This window comes from Epinephelus fuscoguttatus, linkage group LG1 (genome assembly GCF_011397635.1).
Source record: "Epinephelus fuscoguttatus linkage group LG1, E.fuscoguttatus.final_Chr_v1".
Classification (NCBI taxonomy): Eukaryota; Metazoa; Chordata; class Actinopteri; order Perciformes; family Serranidae; genus Epinephelus; species Epinephelus fuscoguttatus.
This window is the reverse complement of record NC_064752.1, coordinates 46612740-46636713: the sequence shown is the minus strand read 5'-3', so window position 1 is coordinate 46636713 and position 23974 is coordinate 46612740. Positions and strand designations below refer to the sequence as shown.

Sequence of the window (23974 nt, the reverse complement as noted above, 5' to 3'; positions counted from 1 at the left end):
CAGACTTTCACCCTAGAGAGTGGTGTTCGTGTCCCAAAAGATTCTAAAGCCAAACCCTGTTCTTTTTTCCTAAACCTAACCTTGTTATTTTGTTGCCTAAACCCAACCATGTGTGTTTGTTGTTGAAGAAAAAAAAAGTCAATTTGCGGTGTTGTACCGACGTAGTGCGTTTATTTTGAAAGAGACTGTATGCAAACATTGAATTTCTTTATATTCACGTAACAAATATACAAATGTCAATTAGATGGTAATCTTCATGAGAAATTCAGAAAAAGAAAATTGGTTATGATAATTATCCGCTTATAGTGATCAATTTGACCCAGACAGAAGTGATCAGTATAAGTGGTTTCCACTGTATATATATATATATATATGTGTGTGTGTGTGTGTGTGTGTGTGTGTGTGTATATATATATATATACATATTTTCTATGCGGCTATTAAAGTAAAAAATACAGCGCACGTGTGTAAATTAACAGTCCCTTTATTCCAAAAGTCGTAAAGAAAGCAAGGGAAGAACATTTAATAAGGCCCTGGAGGGCGGGAGTAGATGCACCCGGTTAAAGAGTACCGGACGGGACGCTCTAAAACTAAAGCGAGCACGCCTGTAAGGAGGCAGGGATCATTTCATTGGTCAACAATAAACCTGCCGTTCTATTGGTTGGGGGATTTTGACAGAGTTGATACACAAAAAAATCCAAGCACAAGGCAGAAAGCTGAGAGCAGAAATTCCACGAGCGCACAGAAGCAGCTTGAGCGCAAGGAGAAGACCTGAAGCTAGAGCAGGAAATCTGTGCAAGCAACATTGTATCTGAGTGCGAGCACACAGTTTGAGCAGAAACAGAGTAGATCTAAGCACAAGCAGAGGCTATTTGAGTGCAAGGACAGGGTTTTGAGGGACAATATTACAAAATCTGAACGTCTGAAACAGATGTATCTAGTTTCGTATGTTAAAAGAGTATAAATGAGCCTTAAGCTGTTAACGCCTTCCATTCCCCAATGTTGCTCTCCTCAAAGCCACCAGACTTCACTAAAAAAAAAAAAAGTAACTTTGCCTATTGAACACAGGAGCTGCTGGTTTATTGGTGAATCAGAGCTAGCTCCTTTAAATGCCAAAGTCACACAATGCAGCAGTGGACTAGCAGCTCCTGTGTTCTGCACTGTTAAATAACTGTTTTTCTCAACGCAGTCTGTCTTTGAAGAGGGCGATAGATGGACTTCAGTTCCCCTCTGCAATTGCTGCCTAACTGCAAGATAAAGCAGTAAAAATACTCTCAATATAGCTCACACTTAAACTGATATGATTTTTTTTAGGTGGCAAAAATATGTTTTGTGGCTGACCCTGTCCACAGCAGTACATTGATAAGCTTCCATGACAGTATTCCTGTCTGCGTCGCCAAACTAGAGGTGTGCCAACTGACATCTCTTGTATGTAATACACTGATAAGATAGGTACCTCATATAACCCAACTTCAGAAGATCCAAACTATCCCTTTACGCATGGTGGCTGCCACCTGTGTAGGGGTTGACATATTCACTAATCTCAGTATAAATTTGAGTTTGCCAAAGAATGGACAGGATTCATTCAAGATGGTGACATGAGAATTTGTGGGAGCATAGAGATTTAAAAAATTATGGTAAAATGTGAATGTGGTTACCTTTTGCTTGTTCAATAATCTATATAGAGATTACAGCATACATTTTAGTACATATTTTCAAATGTGTGAGCTCATGTATTTGCACATCTGGATCCTTTATTCTCAAGTGCTATTGTTGAATGCCAGGTTTCCCATCCTGATTGTAATTTTTCTGCCATTTTGAAACACTGGCTCAACACCCATGTGTGGTCACTTTCCTCACAGATGGGACCGGCCCATCCTTCTTTTAGCTGGATGCGCATGCACCTCACAGCCAGGGCAGGGCACTACGGGCAGCTGTGGCTGGGGACTGGCGGCAGTAGGAGATGCTGCAGGAGCAGGACTCTATCATCATCACCTGCTGCAGGGTGAGCATGCCTTGGGGACAACGGAAAACCATCTGCACAGTCCTGGTGTGGGAGGGGCTGCAGCAGCGTCCCTCCAGACAGGTGAAGGCACAGAACCTGGGATGGTAGGCTCTGGTGCTCCAGCAGCCCTGATGTTCAAGCTGAATGGACAGAGGTGATATGTAGCTGCTCTCGCACACCCCCGAACCCTGGAATACACAGTGACAAGCAAAATTGTAGTAGTTATGTGGTTATGTTTCCAGTGATGTGTAGTCATGTGTAGGTTGGAATGGGGACCATTCCTATCCTGGTTTATGGCAAAAAATTTGTAAAATGTGTTCTAACGTACTGGTAAAGGTATAATATTCCATTATATCACTTTTCATTAGGGTGTTATTAAAATCAAGCCTCACCCCTTTTCACCTCTAAGCCAATCACAAGCCACCAGCATATCTCAGCAGGCTCAGTCAAGAGAGTCTAACCGCAGACCTACTGCTTTGGGACCTCAGGCTAGCAATTGAAAATGTTTACACTTTTTGTGTGGCATTTTTTTCACCGAGGGCAGAGGTTTTATAAAGTCAGATCCAACCTAATGTTCACATTAGTGGCCTTATCTTTACCCCCATAGTGATAGTCCTGTTGTATCCCGTGATACCTCTGTGTTTCAGGTTTTTTTTTCAGAGGATGAATTATAAAAGTTGGTGGTTGTTGGACCTATACACCACCCCTTCCACCCACTCCACTTGTATCATGCCAATGTGAAAGGACAGCTTTTTAGTCAGTGTCTGGTGCCAAAAGTCACTGACCAAGTGTCGCTATTCGATGACTTCAGAGTGAGACCGGGTGTCTGACTTCTCTCCAATATAATGGAACTAGATGGAACTTGGCTTGTGGTGCTCAAAAAAATACATTTGATAAATTCAACAGCAGATTGATTGATTGATTGATTGATTGATTGATTGATTGATTGACTGATTGACTGATTGAAAGAATATCGTTCCTACAGGAACCTGCTCACAACAAGGTCTGTGTGCAACAAAGACATTGCTGCTGAGTTTTTCAAATGCATAAGTGCCATGGGCTAAATGTATGAGCACCATCCACTTTCATTATATTGGAGAGAAAGCAGACGTCTCTACAGCCAATATCTCCAACACTTGATAACTCACAGCAAAACTTTCTAAATTGATAAACAGCACTACAGCCAAGAGGAAAAATATGTATATTTGATTTTGGGGTGAACTGTCCCTTTAGTGTAAAAAAGAAAGTCTGCTGACAGAGTGTGCACCTCAGACCTTAGGACACTACTTTCTTCCCATAGAATTGAAGACCTGAGGTCCCCATGAGGTATACATTTGAACCCTTCTCATACTGGCTTGTGAGACTGGATAGACTAAGATAGACTGCTGACTACTATGGTGATTTCATAATGACTCTGTCAGTATTGTTGTTCCATAGATGTTAACCAGGAGAATCAAATGCCGGTGAGAGTATAAAGAGTTTTGGACCTTTCCTTGTGGCATTTTAGCTAACAGGAGCTAGCTGACAGTGACCTGACTTGTATTTAGTGATATTAATGATTGCTGCATTCTCACTGGAGTGTTCCACTGAGCCATGCCAGTGTGCCACGCTTGGAATGCAGCTTTACATGTTATGGCAGTTCAGAAAACACCAGTATGATTAAGAACAATGTAGTAATTATAGTTCCAGGGCCCTAATGTGTATGCTGACTAACACTTGAAAAGAGCCATCAGTGATCAGTGGTATCATCAAGCAGCAACCTCTGGGACTGAAAAATTAACCAAAAGGTAAAGTGTGTAAGATTTAGGGGAACTTGGTGCCATCTAGTGGTGAATTGCAACCAGATAAAACGTCTCCCAGCTAGAATTTCTTCATTGTTCATTATTCAGGAAGTTTTTACCAGGAGCTGAATTATCCAGAGATCTCCTCCTCTCCAAAACAAATTGATCAGTCGATTAAAACCACTAAAAACACTGTATTCAGTTTTCACGTTACAAATCCGTGCATCTCTGATGCTGTTTGGCATCTCAGAATCGGGTGGGTCACCCATAACATGCTATTGTGTGCTCATTCCTTTGCTCTCAGAAATTAACGTGTGCTCAGCTTTTTTCTGATCCAGGCATTCAGGAAGTTTTTACTATGAGCCAAATTAGGTGTAGACGTCTCCTTCTTTCCAAAAGAAACAGACTTGGTGATTTAAACTGGTAAAAACACAGAATAAGGCAATTACAAATCTGTGTATTTCCAACAAAGTTTGGCACGTCACTGCGGGCGGCTAGTCCAACACATGTTAATGTATGGTCACATTTTTATTCAGTAACATAAGAGCCAGATGTTTAGGATGTTTTCACCGGACGCCGATTTATCCAAGACAAACGGAGCAGGTGATTAAAAACTGCAGTTCTCCTAATGGCCACTTGAGGCTGGCTTTAAAACAGAGTCAATCCCCCAGATCCCCCATTAAAAGGTCCAACTTTACAGCAGAAACAAACATGTTTACAGCCTGGTACGAAAACAGTTTTGGTCTTTATAGCTAATTTCAGCATTCATGACAACTGTACAGGGGTGAATTATTTTATAACCCACCCATTTACATTTTATTAAGGCTTACAGTTACATATAAGGGTGTGGCCTCTTTGAGTTGTCTGTGAGGTGTCGCTACAGTCTATGAGTCAGACTGATCGCTCGCTCATCCACAGCTTCACCCTTTCCTCACTTCTGGCTCCAAAAATTGAAGACGGTGACGGCTGAAATGCCAAACTTGAGACTTCAAAACGGGAGTTCACATACCATACCAAGTCATGGTAGCTATGTCTCTTATTTTTATACAATGCTTATAACCTCTACCTGTGCTTTTCCTGCTATACGTCTAGAGGTGACAGGTCATTTTAGGCACCTGCTAGCAACAGACGAAAGCGTGGTTTTAGTGATACTGAGTTATTTAGAAATTAATATAATTTGGATAAATGCATGATATAAAAATCCTCTGTGTTGTTTTTTTTTACCATTATTATATAATTAATGGTCAGTGGCTGATAGAGTAGCTTTAAAATGGTGTTTTGGTTGCGCTTGGCTTGAGGGGCTGTTGTTATTGGGAAGGGATGGTGCCTGGTCAAGAACAGGCTTTAAGTATTTCTAACATCTCTCTGAGACAATTACCAAACATGAACACAGCACAACAATAGCCCCTTTTACACTGCCTGTTCAAGGTGGGAATATCACTCCATTATGTTGCCTCGCCATTCTGTATGAAAGGTATGATAGCGGAATTGTGTGTGTGTGTGTGTGTGTGTGTGTGTGTGTGTGTGTGTGTGTGTGTGTGTGTGTGTGTGTGAGCACACATGTGAGGTTTTGACGTTTTATGTGTAAGACCCTCCGCGGGAGAGTAGCTGGTAGCAGCTAGCAGCTAACTCAGAGGAATAAAAGTGGCTGAAAATATCAGCAAATTGGGAAAAAAATTAGGTCCGGGAGCTCCTTATCATCTGTAAATGAGTGTTGTTATCATATTATGTCATGGTTAAATTTTAGGAAGTGTTGCTGACGTGTGTGATATGTCACACTAGAGGCCGACACTGTTTCATTCTGTGATGCCAACATGCTGTCTGAAATCACACACATTTGTGGCATCATGCAGCTGTTGTTTGGTTCTGTATAAAAATGTAAAGGCGGCATGAAGAAGGGACTTTGTAGCGGCTCTATAGTGCCATCTCTGTGTAAAAAGGGCTACAGAGATTGGTGACTGGCCTTACTCTGCAAACCAAACAAAAAATATTTTTGGACCAAACAGTTCTGTGGAGTCCCTGGTAGAAATAGATCATTGGGAAGCTCCCCTGGGAACAACATATCCTCAGGGGCTTTTACTCTGTTTACATTTGCACAGCCAGTAGGGTCACTGAGGTGACATGGTGTAAGCCGTCCAGCAGTTGGTATAGCAATGTCACTTTTGCAGAGTCAAGGACCTACTCTAAAACAGGAGTTTAAAACCATCCATCCATCCATCCATCCATCCATCCATCCATCCATCCATCCATCCATTTTCATCAGCTTATTCGGGGCAGGGTCGCAGGGGCAGCAGGCTGAGCAAAGCACCCCAGACATCCCTCTCCCCAGCAACGCTTTCCAGCTCCTCCTGGGGGACCCAAAGGCGTTCCCAGGCCAGACAAGATATGTAATCCCTCCAGCATGTTCTGGGTCTACCCCGGGGACTCTTACCAGTGGGACGTGCCCGGGACACCTCCAGCAGGAGGCGCACATGAGGCATCCTGGTCAGATGCCTGAACCACTTCAACTGACACCTTTCAATGCGAAGGAGCAGCGGCTCTACTCAGAGCTCCCTCCGGACATCCAGGCTCCTCACCCTATCTCTAACTGGGGATTCCCACCAAAAGCTTCACAGTCACCTGCAGGCACTCTGGTCGCTCTGACATTACCCACACTGCCAGCTTGCAGCGGCCAAAGGGCCCCTTTTACACTGTCTACACTGCTTTACATGTGTCCATCTAGGCTGACCAGCTGTGCGCTTTACAAGGATGAACAAATATGCTATCATTTATGTCTTCACTATGTATTATTCATGACTTCCATTACACAATTAAAATAATGCTAATAAACCCAGTCATATAGCCTTTATGAGTCTTTTATTATTATGATTTTACCCTCCTGTTGGCACGTAGGACCACTGAGAAATGTAATTGGTGGTAAATAGGCGGGAGCTTATTTGGAGGGAAAAAAGCGTCGCCTATATAGCATGCACATCTTCGGTTTCCTCTTTCACCATGGATTGCACTTTTGGAAGCCTGCTTTATATTGCATCGGTGTATTTGCTGAGGAAATGCAGGTCCCAGAGCCGTTGGTCTGTCTGGGTCCACAGAGTCCTGCAAATCCGGTCTGCAATTAGCTGCTGCTTTGGCGGCGGTGCTGCTTATTTGCATAAAGTTCAACTTTTCTCAACATCTACTTGACGCTCTGGTCGCTGGCATCGCGCCAACGCCCCTGATGCCCTTCGTTGCCAGCGTGCATTGAAAATGAATGGCTGCCGACTGCTTATGATGCTCATGAAGCTTTTGGTGGGAATCCACGGTAAGGCTGAGCCCAGCCACCCCACGGAGGAGATGCCGCTTGTATTCGCAGTCTCATTCTTTTGGTCCCTACCCAGAGCTCATGACCATAGGTGAGGGTTGGGACATGGATAGACCAGTAAATCATCTGCAAAAAGCAGAGATGCAATTCTGAGGTCCCCAAACTAGACCCCTCCCTCCCCCCAGCTGCACCTCGAGATCCTGTCCATGAAAATCACAAACAGGATTGGTGACAAAGGACAACCTTGGCTGGGGCCAGCACCCACCGAGAACATGTTTGACTTTACACCACAGCTCCCACTGCTATGAGCCCGGCCGCTCGTACTCCCGCAGTACCCCCACAAGACCCCACGAGGGACATGGTCATATGCCTTCTCCACAAAGCACATGTAGACTGGATAGGCAAACTCCAACGACCCCTCCAGCAGCCTCACGAGGATAAAGAGGTGGTCCACTGTTCCACGGCCAGGACGGAATCCGCATTGCTCCTCCTGAATCTGAGGTTTGACAATCAGTCGGAGCCTCCTTTCCAGCACCCTGGAGTAAAGTTTACCTGGGAGGCTGAGCAGTGTGAACCCCGATAGTGGAGCACACCCTCCGGTGTAGTTTAAATGTCCCTCAAAATGGTGTCAATCAATCAATCAATGAATTTTATTTATCAAGCCCAATGTCACAAATCACAATTTGCCTCACAGGACTTTACAGCATACGACATCCCTCTGTCTTTTGGACCCTCGCAGCAACCTAAGGTGCTCCTTGTTTTTTTGTGGGCCACAATAAAAAAAGGGGTTCTTAGAAACACTAAAAAGTTCCTCAGGTCTAAAAACACCTATAACTACCCATACTGACAGCACATACAAAAAGGAAACTGAAAGGTATGTGCCCAGCCAGATTATCACCTGTGTTAAACTGTGTGGGAAATTTCATATAGCACATAATGTCAGATGGAAAGATTGTACCTAAAAAAGCCACTATATAAGTCAAAATGTATGCTTTGAAAAAAGCCTACTGATAACAGCTCTGTCATTGCGAGTGCCATACAAAACTCTGGGGAAAATGCCACTATGGAATAAAAAAAGAAAAAGACATTTTAAACACAGAAAGGACATAAATTAAAATTAAAAACTCAAAAATACCAATGAGGAAATAAAGTTTTACAAGTTATTGAATTATTTCTCTCTTGCACAGTATTTTACTGTATTTTCAGCTGATTATTACTTTTGTAATGTCCACATTTATATGACATTTTTGAGTTTTATATAGTCCAAGATAAAATTATGTGGATGTCAAAATGGTGCACAGAGGCAGCTCAGAAAAGCAGTACACCACCAAAAGCATTTATAAAATGGGTTGAACCTTACTTTGGAAGGTGTTATCAAGTGTTTGATGACTTGAACTGGTTAATGTGTGTTATTATGCACTGACCAGCTGCAGCCTTCGGAGCCCCGGCAGCAGAGTCTGGCATGGCCTGACCTGGCACAGTCTGGTCTCAGTCTGCAAGCGACAAGCCCAGTTCCTGTTTGTGGTGCGGGCGGAGACACCTGGACCACAGCTGTGGGAGCAGGGGCTCCAGTCTGAGGTCCTCTCAATACAGTTGGAGACAGAGCCAAACGCCGGGTTGGGCAGCCCACCCCTGTTGTCCTGTCGCGCCTGTTCTGCTGGAAAGAAACAGAGAAGAGGAAAATATTTGCTGCATGCATCAAGCTGAAAGTTGTTTGAGGTGGACAGCTTTGATGAGAGCTTATGAGTCAGTAAATTCAGCACATATGCAGTCTGAAATGTTGTAAACTGCTACTCAGGCTAGGTCAGTTTGCTAAGAATAGTGCTCACAGATGTTTCACACAGATGTTTGATCTTTCTGACACCTCTTCTGAATTGAAATCTGTTTATTTCCTCATAGCCCAAAAGCGCCCTGAACCATTCTGGTAGATGACTGAAAGCCCATGTGTCCAAACACCTGCTTACTGAATTTAAAAGCAGCTTTTAATGCCTCACAGAAAATAGCTGAAAATGATCCAAATGCTTCAGTGTTTTAGATGGTAGCAATGTGCCTCTGCATGTTTAAAGCAGTTGTATTTGATGGGATAGGCAGAGATCTGGAAAAAAAGGCATATTTTGAAAATACACCCTAATCCTGCAGCTCTCCCCTCTCTGTCCTAAGCCCTCCCCCCACCAGATGACCACAGGCTTCATACAGTAACCCACTGTTTCCCATACAGTGATTTATTTAATCTAATGTCATTGTAGAGTTATACGCGGCTCGTTCACTCAGCCCCTTCTTTCCCCAATATCTCTATCTGTTTATCAGACCACAAATAAAACAACAATTGCCTAGCTAGCCACTCCATCGTCCCTCCGCCTTACTCCCCACCGTTGTGGACTGCTTCCCCAGGAGGAGAACAGGCAGCAGCTTCAATGGGCAGATGAGCAGCTTGATTTCAGCCAGCACAAACCCCTCAGTGCCAGATGACACAGTGGGTCTAACTTGTGTAACAGCAGCTACAGAAAGTTAGCTGATTTGGAAAGGAGTCAGGGTTGTCCGTTCCCTGGTGCTGGGGTTTGTGCTGGCTGGGTTACCGCGGCTCTGTCGCCAGAGCTGCTGCCCGCCCTCTTTCCAGCAAGTTGGTGTGTAGTAGTGGGGAGTGAGGGGGAGGATACACTGTAACCCACTTTTGTGGGTTGCTTTGCAGTGTAGGCAATTCTTGCCAATGCTGGCAGGAGTCTCCCTCACTGAATCGAGTTTCATCATCTGAAGGGACATGTACACATATCTGCATTTGCAGAACTGGCAACAGGAATGCCATCTTTCTGAAATGACCTGTGATTGTCCAAAGGCTCACGTCTAGATTTTCTAAAGCCTGAAAACAGGGCCAAGAGGAATCAAGTTTTCTCTAAGTTAACTTCAATTACAATATGCTCAAAGTATGGGATTTTTGCCCACTGATGCCAAAATTAAACTGCCTATCTGAGCTTTAACAGCCAGACATGTTGTTGTAGTTGATATTCTGATAACTTAACCACTGTTGATATGTGTTTCCAGCCATCTTTTTTGGTCTTGTTAATCATCAACCCCATTACCTGTTGATGGATTTGAGGAAATGCTGTTGTCAAGGCCATCACACACCCACTCTTTGCAGCAGCGCCCTGGCAGTCGCACCAGCTGAGGGCTGGGGCATCTATCAGTGGGCCTCTGCAGATCATCGCTGCAAAGGGGCACGCATGTCACACCTCCCCCCAGGCAGTGGCAGAGCTGGGCACAGGAAGGTTGAAATACTTGTCCCTCCTCCAGTCTCCTGCCATTCATCTCGCAGCCCAGCTCGTTACGACCTGATGACAGGAAAAGGAGGGGGAGAGGAGGTAATGTGATAAGTGGGGAAAAGTACAAGGCTTCCTACATCACTTCTGTGCCAAGAATGAGGTGAGTTATGTGCAACATGTGCAGACAAATAACCTGCAGCTGGAAACATGCTACTCATGCTACTCTGTAAGAGGTTTAGCACAGAATTCTTAGGTATATGCAGCAGTACTTTAGGGAAATTGAGTCACTGGTCTTTTTTAGTAAGTACCTGATAACAGAAAAAAAAGTTACCTGCTGTAATCACAGGATGCAGTGGAACTGATTGCATAAAGTAGAGCAGAAAGGATATGCAGCTTATTCCTATAATGATGAAGGGCTGCAGTAACTGGTAGCTATAGTGGTTGCCTAGTAGTCTATCAGTGATAGTAGTTGCAGCAGTGGTAGAAATATTGGTGGCATATAGTACTAACATACTACTGTATGTTAGTACGCTACCAATACTCTATAATACTGTGATAGTACTAGTGTTGACAACTGCCTCAGGTTGCGTGTCCCGTATTGTCATTACATTATTCAAAGACTTTTAAGTTACTCTCTTATAAGACTTGGAGAGGCAACAAATTCTCACATTTAAGAACCCTGATGTGCATGTACCTTTACTCGTCGCAACCTAAAATACTTAGAAAGCACACACAAAATCCATTCCTTAAAAACACTCTTACAGTCTGGCATGAGGCCCACAGCTTTTTAAATGACACTCCTAAACTTTCTTGTTTCGCACATATCTGGGGAAATGGAAACTTTAATCCAGGAAGGCGCGACATGGGATTCAAACACTGGATGGAAAGAGGACTGTGCAAAATAAAAGATCTGCACAATGAAGGTACTCTAATGTCATTCAAACAACTGGGAGATAAATTTGACATACCTGGGAAGCACCACTTTAAATACATGCAATTAAGGAGCTTCATATATTCCCAAATTAAAACCACCTCGGAACCCTCACTGTCTACCATCAGCATGACAGAGGTCAGATGTCAGTGTATTATGGGATATTGTTAGCAGGATCTAAAGAAAACTCTCTTCAGATAGACATCTCTGTAGAGGATTGGGAGGAGACTTGTCTTCTGGCCCAAACTCAAACTATTAATACAAGATGCAAACTGTTACAGTATAAATGGTTGCTCAGGACCTATATCACACCTGTCAAACTACGCCATTTTAATCCCAATATTCCCGACTGTTGCATCAAATGTACTGAAGAAGTTGGTACCCTGCTACATTGTATGTGGAGCTGTTGAAAGGTGCAGATATTCTGGAGAGAGGTTCTTGAACTAATCTCCAAGCTGACATGAAGTGTTATTCCTATTGAAGCCAAGATATGTTTGTGGCACATATACCCTGAGAATTTCCCAGCAACTGTAAAGGATCGTAAGCTAATTAATTTCTGTTTGTTACAAGCCAAACGTATGATTGCTTTAAAATGGAAGGAGACACAGAGACCCACTTCTACTCAATGGATTACAGAGATGTCATCAAACTTGGCACTGGAAAAACTGACTTACATGGCAAGAGGGAAAATTAAGGATTTTTACAAAATGTGGTCTTCTTTCTTAATCTTTATGAACGATCTAAATGTGCAAATGCCTGGAGTTGGACAAGGATTGATGCCACTACCATCACAATAACTTGTTGCACAGCTATAGTATAATTGTTGTGAAGAAGGGAAAGAGAAAAGGAGAATGACCGAACTATATACTTGTGATTTAAACATTGATTTAGGAATATATGTATGTATGTGTGTATGCATATTGAGATTCATGGAAATGTATGTGAGCATGTAGGTACGTATATGCACATATACTACTATTATTATCATTATTATTATTATTATTATTATTATTACTATTATGAAGAATATCATTTTATGTACCAAGGATCTTATGTTATCGAGGGTGTGGGGATGGGGGTGTTTTATGTTTATGTATGTCTGTTTGCAAAAATGGAAAATCAATAAATAAAGTGTGAAAAAAAAATTTAAGAACCCTGAACCATCAAATGTTTGATATATACAAAATGACCATTTGCATCGCAATTATTCATCCTGTGTTATGTTGAGTTTGTTAAAAAACTTTTGTCTTTCTTGCATGCACAGCAGGCTCCCAGGTGAAAGTCCCAGGTCTGTTGGGCCCATCTACCTCCCCTCCCACCTACCCTATAGGGACTTTCCAGCTTCTAATATTACATAATTACTGGCAATGTTAAGTACTGACCTGTAGAGAAGAAGCTTATCATACTGCTGCGAGAGGTGCCGTCTAATCAACCAGCAGTTTATCATAACACAGCGAAAGGTGTCGCCTGGCCTTGTAACAAACTGACGCCCCCCAGCAGCGTATCTGCTGCAAAAAGTGGCTTTTGGCATTGGTGTCTCACATTGAAATCACAGACAAAGTGGCAGTATTTGACAACTTTGGAATGAGAACGAGTTGTTCAAACACACAACTTCCACTCAGGAGACTGGTGTTTGTTTCCCGTATGAAACCAAAAGTCAACTTCAGTTTTTTTAACCACGCAACATCGTCACTGGCATAAGTCACGGGACATAGTCGTCGAGTGACATACTCATTAAGTTACTGTAACAAATATAGTTATTTAAATCCAGACCATGATGTTTTTTTTTATTTAACCAAGTAGCTTTGTTGCCTAACCCAAGAATAGTCTTGGTGATGAAACCTATGTTTCCTGTGAAGCTGGGAATTTATTTTGAAGGACACTGTAGCATGTAATGACCAGAAATCGACGTGGAAACTGGCACGTCCAAAACTGATGCCAGAGGGGTAAGTACAGCGTCATAGTTTAAGTATAGCCCACAGCAGGAATGTGCCGCCTGGCATGCTACTCGTCTATGTGTCACATTGTGTATGCAGAAGAATTCTAAATTGTAAATGGATCTTTTGCAATAGTTTTGCTGATGTTAAACGTGGTCCCCATTTATTTTAATTCATCAAGAATTTTCTCTATTTTCGTATTCTTTGTTCAAGGTGATAGGCTGCTCTCACAAACTCTTGTATGTTTTCCTTCGAAAAGTAATGCCCCCAAATTCATACATATCCCACATATTTTGAATGGCTGCGATCACATGCCCAATGCGCTGATGGCAGTAAACAAGACAACGACCCCAAGTGGTGTTGTAGGGACACAGGTTGGGGTGGTGGATAGGTCACAAAAACCCAGACTTTCCCCTGGAGTTGTGTTTGGAAATATGTACTTTGAGTGAACTTTGAGTCATTTTAGGGTACATACATTCCATGTTTCTTTTTCTAAACCTAATCTCTTTAACTTTATGTTAATTACATAAGTGTACAATAAGGATGTAATGTCATTTGTAGGGTGCTAACTTGTAAGATATACAAACTATTGAATATATATTGGAGACATGCAAGAAAAACGCTTTCTTCACAAATTCAACCTAACACAAATTCAGCCTAACACAGCTGAATAATTGATATACAAACAATTATTTTGTGGGTATTCCTTTAAACAATTAATGATAAGACATGAAAGGTAGAAACATTTGCTATAGTAGTAATGACGATGAATGTAGTAATAGAGTAGTGGCAAAGAAGTTGCAGTTTTGTCAGTGTCTGTAGTACTTGCAACTCTAATCCAAAGAAATCTGTTTCAGCATGACTGTCTTCTTTTCGCACCGACACACTGTCCTGGCCCTCCCGGGAAGCTGGCGCTGTAATCACACTGCAGCCCTCGGTGGGTGTCACAGGGAAGCCGGTCGGTGCAGGCCTCGCCCTCCTGCCTAGCGCACACCTGGCAGCACCCGCAGCTGTCAAACATCAGAGGAACGCCAACAGGGCAGCGCAGCACGGTGGGCGGGCACTGACATGGCCCAGTACACAGTTGGCACCACACCTAAAGTGAGAGTTACAAGTTGCAGCTGTTGTTTATATTGTCACTCAGTAGCTTGTTGTTTCCCTCTGTTCAAGAGGGTAAAATGTAGCTCAACTGGTATTAAAATACTTACTTTCAGCAATGTTCCCTTTTGAAGACACTGTCTGATGAGAAGGTAAAGTAGTGAAAATACTCTCAATATAGTGTACAGTTAAACTGATTTTGATTTTTTAGGTGGCTAAAATATGCGTTGTTGCAGACCCCTAACACAAGCAGTACATTGTTTTGCTTGCATGCCAGACTCCAGCCTGGGGTTGTGCTGAATGGCATATACTGTAATATACTGTCTGTGGATAAGTAACTCACTTCAAAAAACACTGAACTATCCCTTCAACACTCCTTAACCTGGCTTCCTGCTGTTTGTACAATGTGTTGAGCGTGCTGTGGTGCAGCAGCAAGTTTTACTTCTCACCACAAAAAAAACAGAACACACAGGAAGAGGCCCTGTATATTAGGCCAAGTTAACGTCAGTTCATATCAGGTAAAGGTGTCATGTGACAGACACGGTGGTGTCGTCTGTTGAACTCAGTGTGAGTTAACTGTATTGCTGTGCAGCTCTACACACAAGTTGATACATGTGACAGTAGCGTAGGCTGATTTAGGTTTAGGTCATGTGATTCCAAATAAATTCATATCCACCCATACTTACTCGTGCTTTGACTAATGTGTCATTGGAATGGAACAAAAAGCTGTTGTACAACACTTTCCAGTGTGGCTTCAGTCACCTTTCACTTTCAGAGTTTTGCATTGTGCACATGTTGCTCACGATGCAGCACTTCAAGGCTGACTTTTAAATTTAAATCACGACATGTGTCAGAGCCAGGTCCCAAAATGTTTTCAAGGGACAGCCCCATGTAAACCACTGTGTGGTACTTTTAGGTAATGGTATCATGATGACATAATCAGATATTTCCAGTGCATCTCTGACGAATCATGCCAGACATCATCAAACAGTCCCCATGATCACTGGTGCTGCCTGACTGATATCATTAGTTTCTGCTCACATTGTTTTTATTTTGACTTTTTTTTTTCGGGTTTTTTTTCTTAGTGTTTTGCCTTTATTTGATAGTACAACTTTACTGTGAAAGGAGGAGAGAGGGGATGACATGCAGCAAAGGGCTGCAGGTTGGAATTAAACCTGTGGCCCCTGCAGCAAAGACATAGCCTTTATACATGGGACGCTCGCTCTAACAGGTGAGCTACTGGGCGCCCCTTCTTCTCACCTTGTTATGAAGAGGGAACTTTTACTTATAAACCATTATCATGAAAGATTAGTTACATCACAGAAGTGGTTCTGACATCACAATCAAGGCAGTAATTCTAATATATACTGAATAAAAATTTAAATGCAACACTTTGGATTTCTCTTCAATTTTGGTTGCAAATTTCTTAAAGATCAACTTGAAGCAGAATTTTTTGTTTTACTACATACTTGAAGTAATCAAAGATACGAATATCATCAGTCACTTCACAAAATGTTTTTGTACTGTTAAAGGGATAGTTTTTTTTTAAACTGGGGTTGTATGGGGTATTTATCCGTAGACTGTATAATACATACAGTAGCTGTCAGTCAGGAGAAGAAGGCTGGAGAGCCGCCACAGAAGCGAAGTAATATGTTGCGTATTTTAGCCTCCTAAAAAAAAAAAATCAATATCAGGCCATGTGTTTGTTAAATTGAGAGTATTTTCAGCGCTTTACCTTTCCATCAGACAGCCCATTTCGATGGGAAAGCTGTTAACAGCCTCAGTTCCCCATCTATGCTCTCGTCAAAGCCACCAGACTCCACTGACAAAAAACATATTTTTAGCGCACCAAACACAGGAGCTGCTGGTCTTCCACTGACTCAATCAGTTAGTTAGTTAGTGTTATTGTGTGACTTTGGTGAGTCTGAACGGACCCATTTTAAATGCCAAAGTCACACAATAACACAAACTAACTTTGAGGCAGTGGTAGACCAGCAGCTCCTGTGTTCAACAATGTTAAATCACTGTTTTTCTCATCAGAGTCTGGCTTTGAAGAGAGCAATACAATGGCTTAATTTCCCTCTGGAAATTGTTGTCAGATGTAGAGGTAAAGTAGTAAAAATACTCTCAATATAGTGTATGTTTAACCCTTTAACACTCCTGAACCTAGCTTCCTGCTGTTTGTAGTGTGTTGAGCATGCTGTGGTGCAGCAGCAAGTTTTACTTTTCACCACAAAAAAAAACAGAACACACAGGAAGTGGCCCTGTATATCAGGCCAAGTTGGTTCATATCAGGTAAAGATGTTACACAACATCTGTATGCTGTAATAATCTTCTACTGAACTCATTGTGAGTCAACTGTATTACTGTGCATACATGTGACAGTAGTGTAAGTTGTTTCAGGTTAAGGTCATACATTCATTTTTCATTTTCTGTAACCGCTTGTCCTGTTGGGGGCCAGGGGGGGCTGACTGCTTTGACTAATGTGTCATTAGAATGGAACAAAAAGGTGTTGTACAACACTTTCCAGTGTGGCTTCAGTCACCTTTCACTTTCAGAGTTTTGCATTGTGCACATGTTGCTCACGATGCAGCACTTCAAGGCTGACTGTTAAATTTAAATCACGACATGTGTCAGAGCCAGGTCCCAGAATGTTTTCAAGGGACAGCCCCATGTAAACCATTGGGTGGTACTTTTAGGTAATGGTATCATGATGACATAATCAGATATTTCCAGTGCATCTCTGACGAATCATGCCAGACATCATCAAACAGTCCCCATGATCACTGGTGCTGCCTTTTCCAAACTGATATCATTAGTTTCCGCTCACATTGTTTTAATTTTCATTCATTCATCTTCTAACCGCTTCATCCTCTTGAGGGTCGCTGGAGCCTATCCCAGCTACATTGGGCGAGAGGCAGGGTACACCCTGGACAGGTCGCCAGACTATCGCAGGGCTGACACATAGAGACAAACAACCATTCACGCTCACATTCACACCTATGGACAATTTAGAGTTATCAATTAACCTAGTCCCCAATCTGCATGTCTTTGGACTGTGGGAGGAAGCCGGAGTGCCCGGAGAGAACCCACGCTGACACGGGGAGAACATGCAAACTCCGCACAGAAGGGCTCCCACGCCCGGGAACGAACCGGCAACCCTCTTGCTGTGAGGCGAGAGTGCTAACCACCACACCACCGTGCCGCCCTGTTTTAATTTTGACTTTTTTAAAATTTATTTATTTATTTTTTGTTCTTATTGTTTTGCCTTTATTTGATAGTAGAACTTTACTGTGGAAGGAGGAGAGAGGGGATGACATGCAGCAAAGGGCTGCAGGTTGGAATTAAACCTGTGGCCCCTGCAGCAAAGACATAGCCTTTATACATGGGACGCTCGCTCTAACAGGTGAGCTACTGGGCGCCCCTTCTTCTCACCTTGTTATGAAGAGGGAGCTTTTACTTATAAACCATTATCATGAAAGATTAGTTACATCACAGAAGTGGTTCTGACATCACAATCAAGGCAGTAATTCTAATATATACTGAATAAAAATTTAAATGCAACACTTTGGATTTGGATTTGGATTTAAACCTGTGGCCCCTGCAGCAAAGACATAGCCGTTGCAACACTTTTGGATTCTCTTAAATTTTAGTTGCAATTTTCATAAATCCATGTCAGTGAGCACTTCTCCTTTTCTAAGATAATCCATCCACATGACGGGTGTGGCATATCCAACACATTCTCACGTTAAGTCATCACATATCGCTGCTTTGTCAGTGGCCTTTCATGTCTATAGATTACGTGCTAGGTATCCTCCTGTGGCTGCTTTTGACATTCCAGGATGCTGCAACCAATGCTGGAACGTCAACCAAAGCATATGGTTAGGTTTATAAAAAACGTCATGGTCTGCCTCTACATTCATACAGGAAGCAAACACCAGGCTCCTGGGTGAACGTCTGGGGTGTGTTGAATCCATCCACAACCACTCCCATCCACCCTATCGGGACTTTCCAGGTCCTTATATTACGTCATCACCCGTAGTGATTCAATCTGACACCATCCAGCGGCGTATCATACTGCCACGACAGGTGCTGCCTGGCTGACCAGCAGCCTACCATAACACTGTGAAAGGTTATGTCCGGCCATGTTACAAACTGATGTCGTCCAGCGGCATATCATACTGCTGGGAAAGGTAGCTATTGGTGTCAGGTGACATCGAAAGTACTGACAAAGTGGTGGTATTTGGTGACTTCAGAATGAGAACAGGTTGGCATATCAAGATGCTGAACAGCATCATCATACTTGCCAACATTGGGCTGTGAAAAATAGGGAGATTTTTTTCATCGGTGTATCGGCCCAAGGAACAAGGTTCCTTCGCAGGATGTGCGTATAATTGTCGTCATTTCTTGCCTTGTATTTTAAACCTGATGAAGGAAACTTGTTCTGAAAATGTTGTTTCTTTGATATTCAATAAATGATTCTGTTTACCATTGAGGACAATGAAAAAATTAGCAGTTTTAATTGTTGAAATGAGTACCAGAAGGCTAAATAATAAGGCGGTTACACTGCAATGCATTTAGTATGCTGTATTTATTGCACATCAAATTAAAAAGTGTGTGCCACCCTCGGAGGAGTGTCATGCCAAGGCCACACCGCCCGCGGAAGCACTGCGAATAGCCTCGAAGCGCTTCGAAGCGAAGCCAGTTTCCTTTCGGTGCACGTGTTAACCGATTTTGTCATCCACACCGGCTGCACCGCGCCGCGCAGCTCCGTGGCTCCATCATTTCGACGTCTGGTCTATTTTCTGCGCGAGCCGCAAGCAAATGCCGGGTGACGGAGACAACAGCTGGGAGCAGTTCCACTTGTCGACCAGCGTGGAGAAATGCGCGTCTGATGTGAATGGAAGTGCTAGGGCTCGCACGAGAATTTTGGTGCGCTGCACTTCGCAGCACTTCCACGGGAGGTGTGGCCCTGGCGTCAGGTGTCTCTCTTTCTCTATCCATCTCTGTCTGAGCGCTGAACTGAGCGGAAGACAGAAACCAGCAAGTGATTTCTTCTTCTTCTTCTTCTTCTTCTTCTTTTCCGGCAGTATCAACGCTACTTGGAGTATCACTGCCTCCAGTGAGTGACTGAGTCACGTCACCGGCTTGCCTCATACGCGCAGGCAGGCCAGGGTTGCCAGATACTGCAACAAATATCCCCCACAATATTACTTGTTTCCTTCACTGTAAAATCGGGAGATTAGCGGGAGAAATTACTGACCTGGAGCATCGCGGGAGATAGGGTTAAAAATCGGGAGTCTCCCGCGTGAATCGGGAGAGTTGGCAAGTATGCATCATTACAACACAGATGTGCCTTGGGATGATCGCAATAAAAGGCCACTCTAAAATGTGATCACACAACACAATGCCACAGATGTCCCACGTTTTGAGGGAGCGTACCATTGGCATGCTGGGGCAGGAATGTCCACCAGAGCTGTTGCCGATGAACGGAATGTTCATTTCACTACAAAACATTTTCAGTGTTGTTTTCATTAATTTGGCAGTACATCCAATCGACCTCATAACTGCAGACCACATGTACTGTAACACACCAGCTCAGGACCTCCAAAACCAGTCATCCACACAGCTGATGCAACAACTGGTTTGCACCAAGGAATTTCTGCATCAACTCTCAGAAACCATCTCAGTGAAGCTCATCTGAATGCTTATCGTCCCCACCAAAGTCATCACCTGACAGCAGTTTGTCATCGTAACTGACTTGTGGGGTTGTGAGGTCAGTTGGATGTACTGCCAAATTCAGGGAAATGACAGTGGGGATGTTTTATGGTAAGGAAATAAACATTCAGTTCACTGTCAACATCTCTGGTGGACATTCCTAGAGTCAGTATGCAAATGGCACGCTCCAGCAAAACTTTCAACATCTGTTGCACTGTATTCAAATATGCTTAAAATGTCACCCCTATGTATATGTATTGATGAAATAAATAAATAAAAATTGCTTTGTCACGACAGGCAACCATGCACCACTGTCCAAAATAATCATTAGCAAATGTAATCATAATCATAAATAAACTTAACAAATTGTCATTATTATTATTATTACTAGTTCTAGTATTACCTTGCACTACTGCTGTGGGTCGCTACAATCAATATCAAATACTGTAATGTCTCTGTATTTCATTGCTTTAAATGTATTTAAAAGTGGAAAACTAGAGTGTACAGTGATATATGTGTTACATAGGCTAAATCACTGGCGATTGTAATAGTTTTTAAAGTATTATGAACACTTTATGAATGGTTATCATCCCACAATGTAACGCTAAATTCCTCTCAGAACACTAGTTGGCATACACTCATTAGCTATCAAACAGCTTATACATTCTGAACATTTTCAGCCAGCTAGCTTTGTGTAACATCAGGATCCATTAATGTTCCCATCAGCTGTTGATGGGAAACTTATTATTGCAACATCATACCAATAATTACACTTCACTTCAGTCAAGATAAGCATGAAATGGTAATGTTTATAAATATCTTTATAAATAAAGATTGAATTAATGTTAACACCAATACTGCATCCACCAGACCCCCCACTCCCTCAGCAGATTTGGTCCACATCAATGTAAACGTTTTGGCTACGGCCTTGATCTCAACTATATCCACAATTTACCCTTGGACAACAGATTCTTCTGCTTTACCAGATTGATTTCAGAGGGGCAGCAGTACTTAGTAAACACTTTGATTTTAAGATCAAAAGATTAAAGGCCTGTGGTTGATTAACCTTAGATCTTTATTTTTTATTTCCCTGTCAAACATTTAGCTTATCACATGGGCATCAAAAATGTAACAAAACATCTCCTGTTAACACAGTTGTACAAAACAAAAAGCCAAATATCAATTATAACATATGTCTGCAACTACTTTCTTTCACAAAACACATTATGTGCAAAAATAGAAATAAACAACAACAACAAAACATTATGTGCATGTTCATCAAAGGCCAGTGGTTTTGAGGAAAGATGGTAAAAATTCCCCTTGCAACTTCAACTACTGCTGTGATTCCCCTCAGTATGATTATTAATGGCAGTCCTTTGTTTTGCATTGTTGCCTCAAATAATCATTATCTATGTGATGATGAAAGCAACAGGGAAACCCCCTGCCCAACAATCATCATAATACCATGGAAGCAAGCAGTCACGTATTACACACACACACACACACACACACACACACGTTATTATTGTCACTATGCAGAGAACCGAGATTCTGTGACTATAATCAATAATCAAGTATCTTCAAATAGTTACATCACTGATGCAAACAGACGGAGGGACTGTTTTTGTGGCCAACAACGTGACCTATCATTTTACGGAGAGGATATAAATATGTGTGTCATTTAGGCAGGACATACCTGTGTGATGATACACAGCAGCAAAGAGCAAAGCAGCTGAGTGTCTCTTCTCTCCATCTTCCTCACCTCTGCCTTCCGTGCTCCTTCTTTAGTCTCTCTCTCTTCTTCTTCTCCTTTGGAGAAGACTGTGGATGTGTTTATTAACGCTGCCTACCTCCATTCATGTATATAGTCTAGGTTGTGATGTCACAGGCGGTGGACTGCAAAGTAAATAGTTACTGAAGGAGAATAAAAACTCACAGGCCTATCTCCACATTTCTGCAGCAAAAGTTTTCCACTGCCACCCTGGATGTTCTGTATGTGCTGTATACTGCTGAAAGGGGCCTAGTTTGCCAACAGATTTTGGGGTGGCTGATAAAATAGAGCTAAGTTGAATGCTATTATAGGCACAGTGTCATTTTTCCTTTTCAAAGAAGAGACCTGAGGAGTCTTTACCATGTCTTCGACTTGTTTCTTTGTCTCACTTAAACACTAACATTAACATCATCTCTTCCTCTCAATATTTCCACTGAGACAATTGTCTTGACCCAATACTTTAATGGAGTACCAGAGGTGGGACCAAGTCATTGTTTTTCAAGTCACAAGTAAGTCTTTGCACTCATGTCCTAAGTCAGGACTGACAAGTCCCAAGTCCTACACTTTTCGAATCCTAAATGAATCACAATGTGCACCAAATGCAATGCCATTTTAACCACAGAGCAATTATATATTACAGTTTCAAATAGTATGAAAGTTTTTTAAAATGTATATTTCATTGTTGAAACCAAGCATCAACCTGAGGCTGAAAACTGAGGCCAATGTGAAGTGCCAAAAACTGCAGTTCCTCTAATGGCCACTTGGCTAGCTCCAAATCTGAGTTCGTGTTAGTCCACCTCAATGTTAAAATGCCCAACTTTACAGCAGAAAGTATAATAATAATAAGAATAAGAATGGTAATAATAAGAATAAGAATGAGAATAAGAATAATAGTAAACATGTTTATAGGCTGGTTTAATGGTTTAATCTGGTTTAATCACTAGGCCAACCCTGGAGTTCAATAACGCAGATCAGCTTTGTACAGTTCCAATGTTATACTTTAAGATTTTCTTTCTTTTGGGGAATTATGTCAGTTAACATCTAAGTAGCTTAAATTAATTTACCTGTGGTTTTGAATTGATTCAGCTAACATTAGCTTAGCTTATTGACTAATTAGTGTATGTATAATCACCTGAAAATAAGAATCATTGTGTTTATTACCTTAGAATGAGCTCTTTGTACTCAAATAGACAGGGATGCCTCTAATTACCTCTAAATCACCCTGGGCTTTTAAATAGTCTGAAAACTTAGAAATCTACATATTGATTAGCATTACAAAATATCTATAACTAAATAAAATAAATCAAATATCCACAGATGTTATTTATTAAGACATTCACACTAAGAAGTCCATAGTTTACAAGAGAAATGGCACAGACAATTTTATTTTGTAGTATTGGGAATCATCACTGATCTCACTAGTATAAAGTAATGATACCAAAGATATCAGTGTGAAGTCACAGTTGCCCATAATGTGCTCCCTGCAGATGTTCAGCTGCTGTTGGTGATTTGAGATGATTCCCCTGAGTGGAGTCCCAGCCTGGACCAGGAGGACCCAGAGCCCCTTCCCATTAAAGAGGAACAGGAAGAAGTCTGGACCAATCTAGCTGGTTGTTTCGGCTGGACTGTTTTTAACATAGCGGCTGGGGTCACAAAGTTCTTCATTTTAAAGCTAAACAGCACACTAAATTATCTTTCTGAAAACATTTGATAGGCTACACTCTAACAGAATCTTGATTCCTACTCGTTCAGCGCTGCCTAGTTTGAGACTTTGACCACAGTTCACAAGCAGGGAATGACATAACTGACAACCTTGTTAGAGACTCCTCAGCTCTGATTGTTTTCATTCGCCCACAGTAGATTCTATCAAATGCTGAGGTTAGGGAAAGACTGTGGTCATTGTTTATTTTTGTTTTGATCCATCCATACATCCCAGCGAGAGTTATACATTAATTCCTATGGCCACTACTGGCCTTTGTCACTTGAACGTAAACCGATTTGCTGAAACATCTGATGATGTTTTCTTGAGTAACTAGTAACCCAAATTACCAGATTAGTCAACTCGTCACCTGCATGTTTACAATATTAATTCCTCATTTTAAATACAGTTCTTTCTCTGCCGTATCCTTCTTGCTGCTATTGTGCGTGCCCTCCACCTCCCCATCACCACCCAGCTTT

The 23974-nt window shown here is 42.1% G+C and overlaps 1 protein-coding gene across 1 annotated transcript; it reads right to left on the bottom strand.

Moving 5' to 3' along the window:
* Positions 1-872: 872 nt before the first annotated feature.
* On the bottom strand, positions 873-21885 carry LOC125889123 (CCN family member 5-like). Its single transcript, XM_049576856.1, has 6 exons — positions 21876-21885; positions 21722-21834; positions 14089-14305; positions 10162-10410; positions 8509-8741; positions 873-2193 (listed from the first exon to the last, which is right to left on the bottom strand). Exons 1-6 carry the CDS (start codon positions 21883-21885, stop codon positions 1906-1908), a joined length of 1110 nt encoding a protein of 369 aa, XP_049432813.1. The 3' UTR covers positions 873-1905.
* Between the last annotated feature and the right edge of the window lie 2089 nt (positions 21886-23974).

Bases quoted from the DNA above. Each gene is read 5' to 3' on its own strand.
- LOC125889123 (XM_049576856.1), bottom strand. The intron at 14,306-21,721 runs GTATGTCCTGCC...CTCTCACTTTAG, and splicing joins TGCTGTGTATCATCACACAG to GTGTGGTGCCAACTGTGTAC. The intron at 2,194-8,508 runs GTCAGTGCATAA...TGTGTATTCCAG, and splicing joins GGCTCCGAAGGCTGCAGCTG to GGTTCGGGGGTGTGCGAGAG.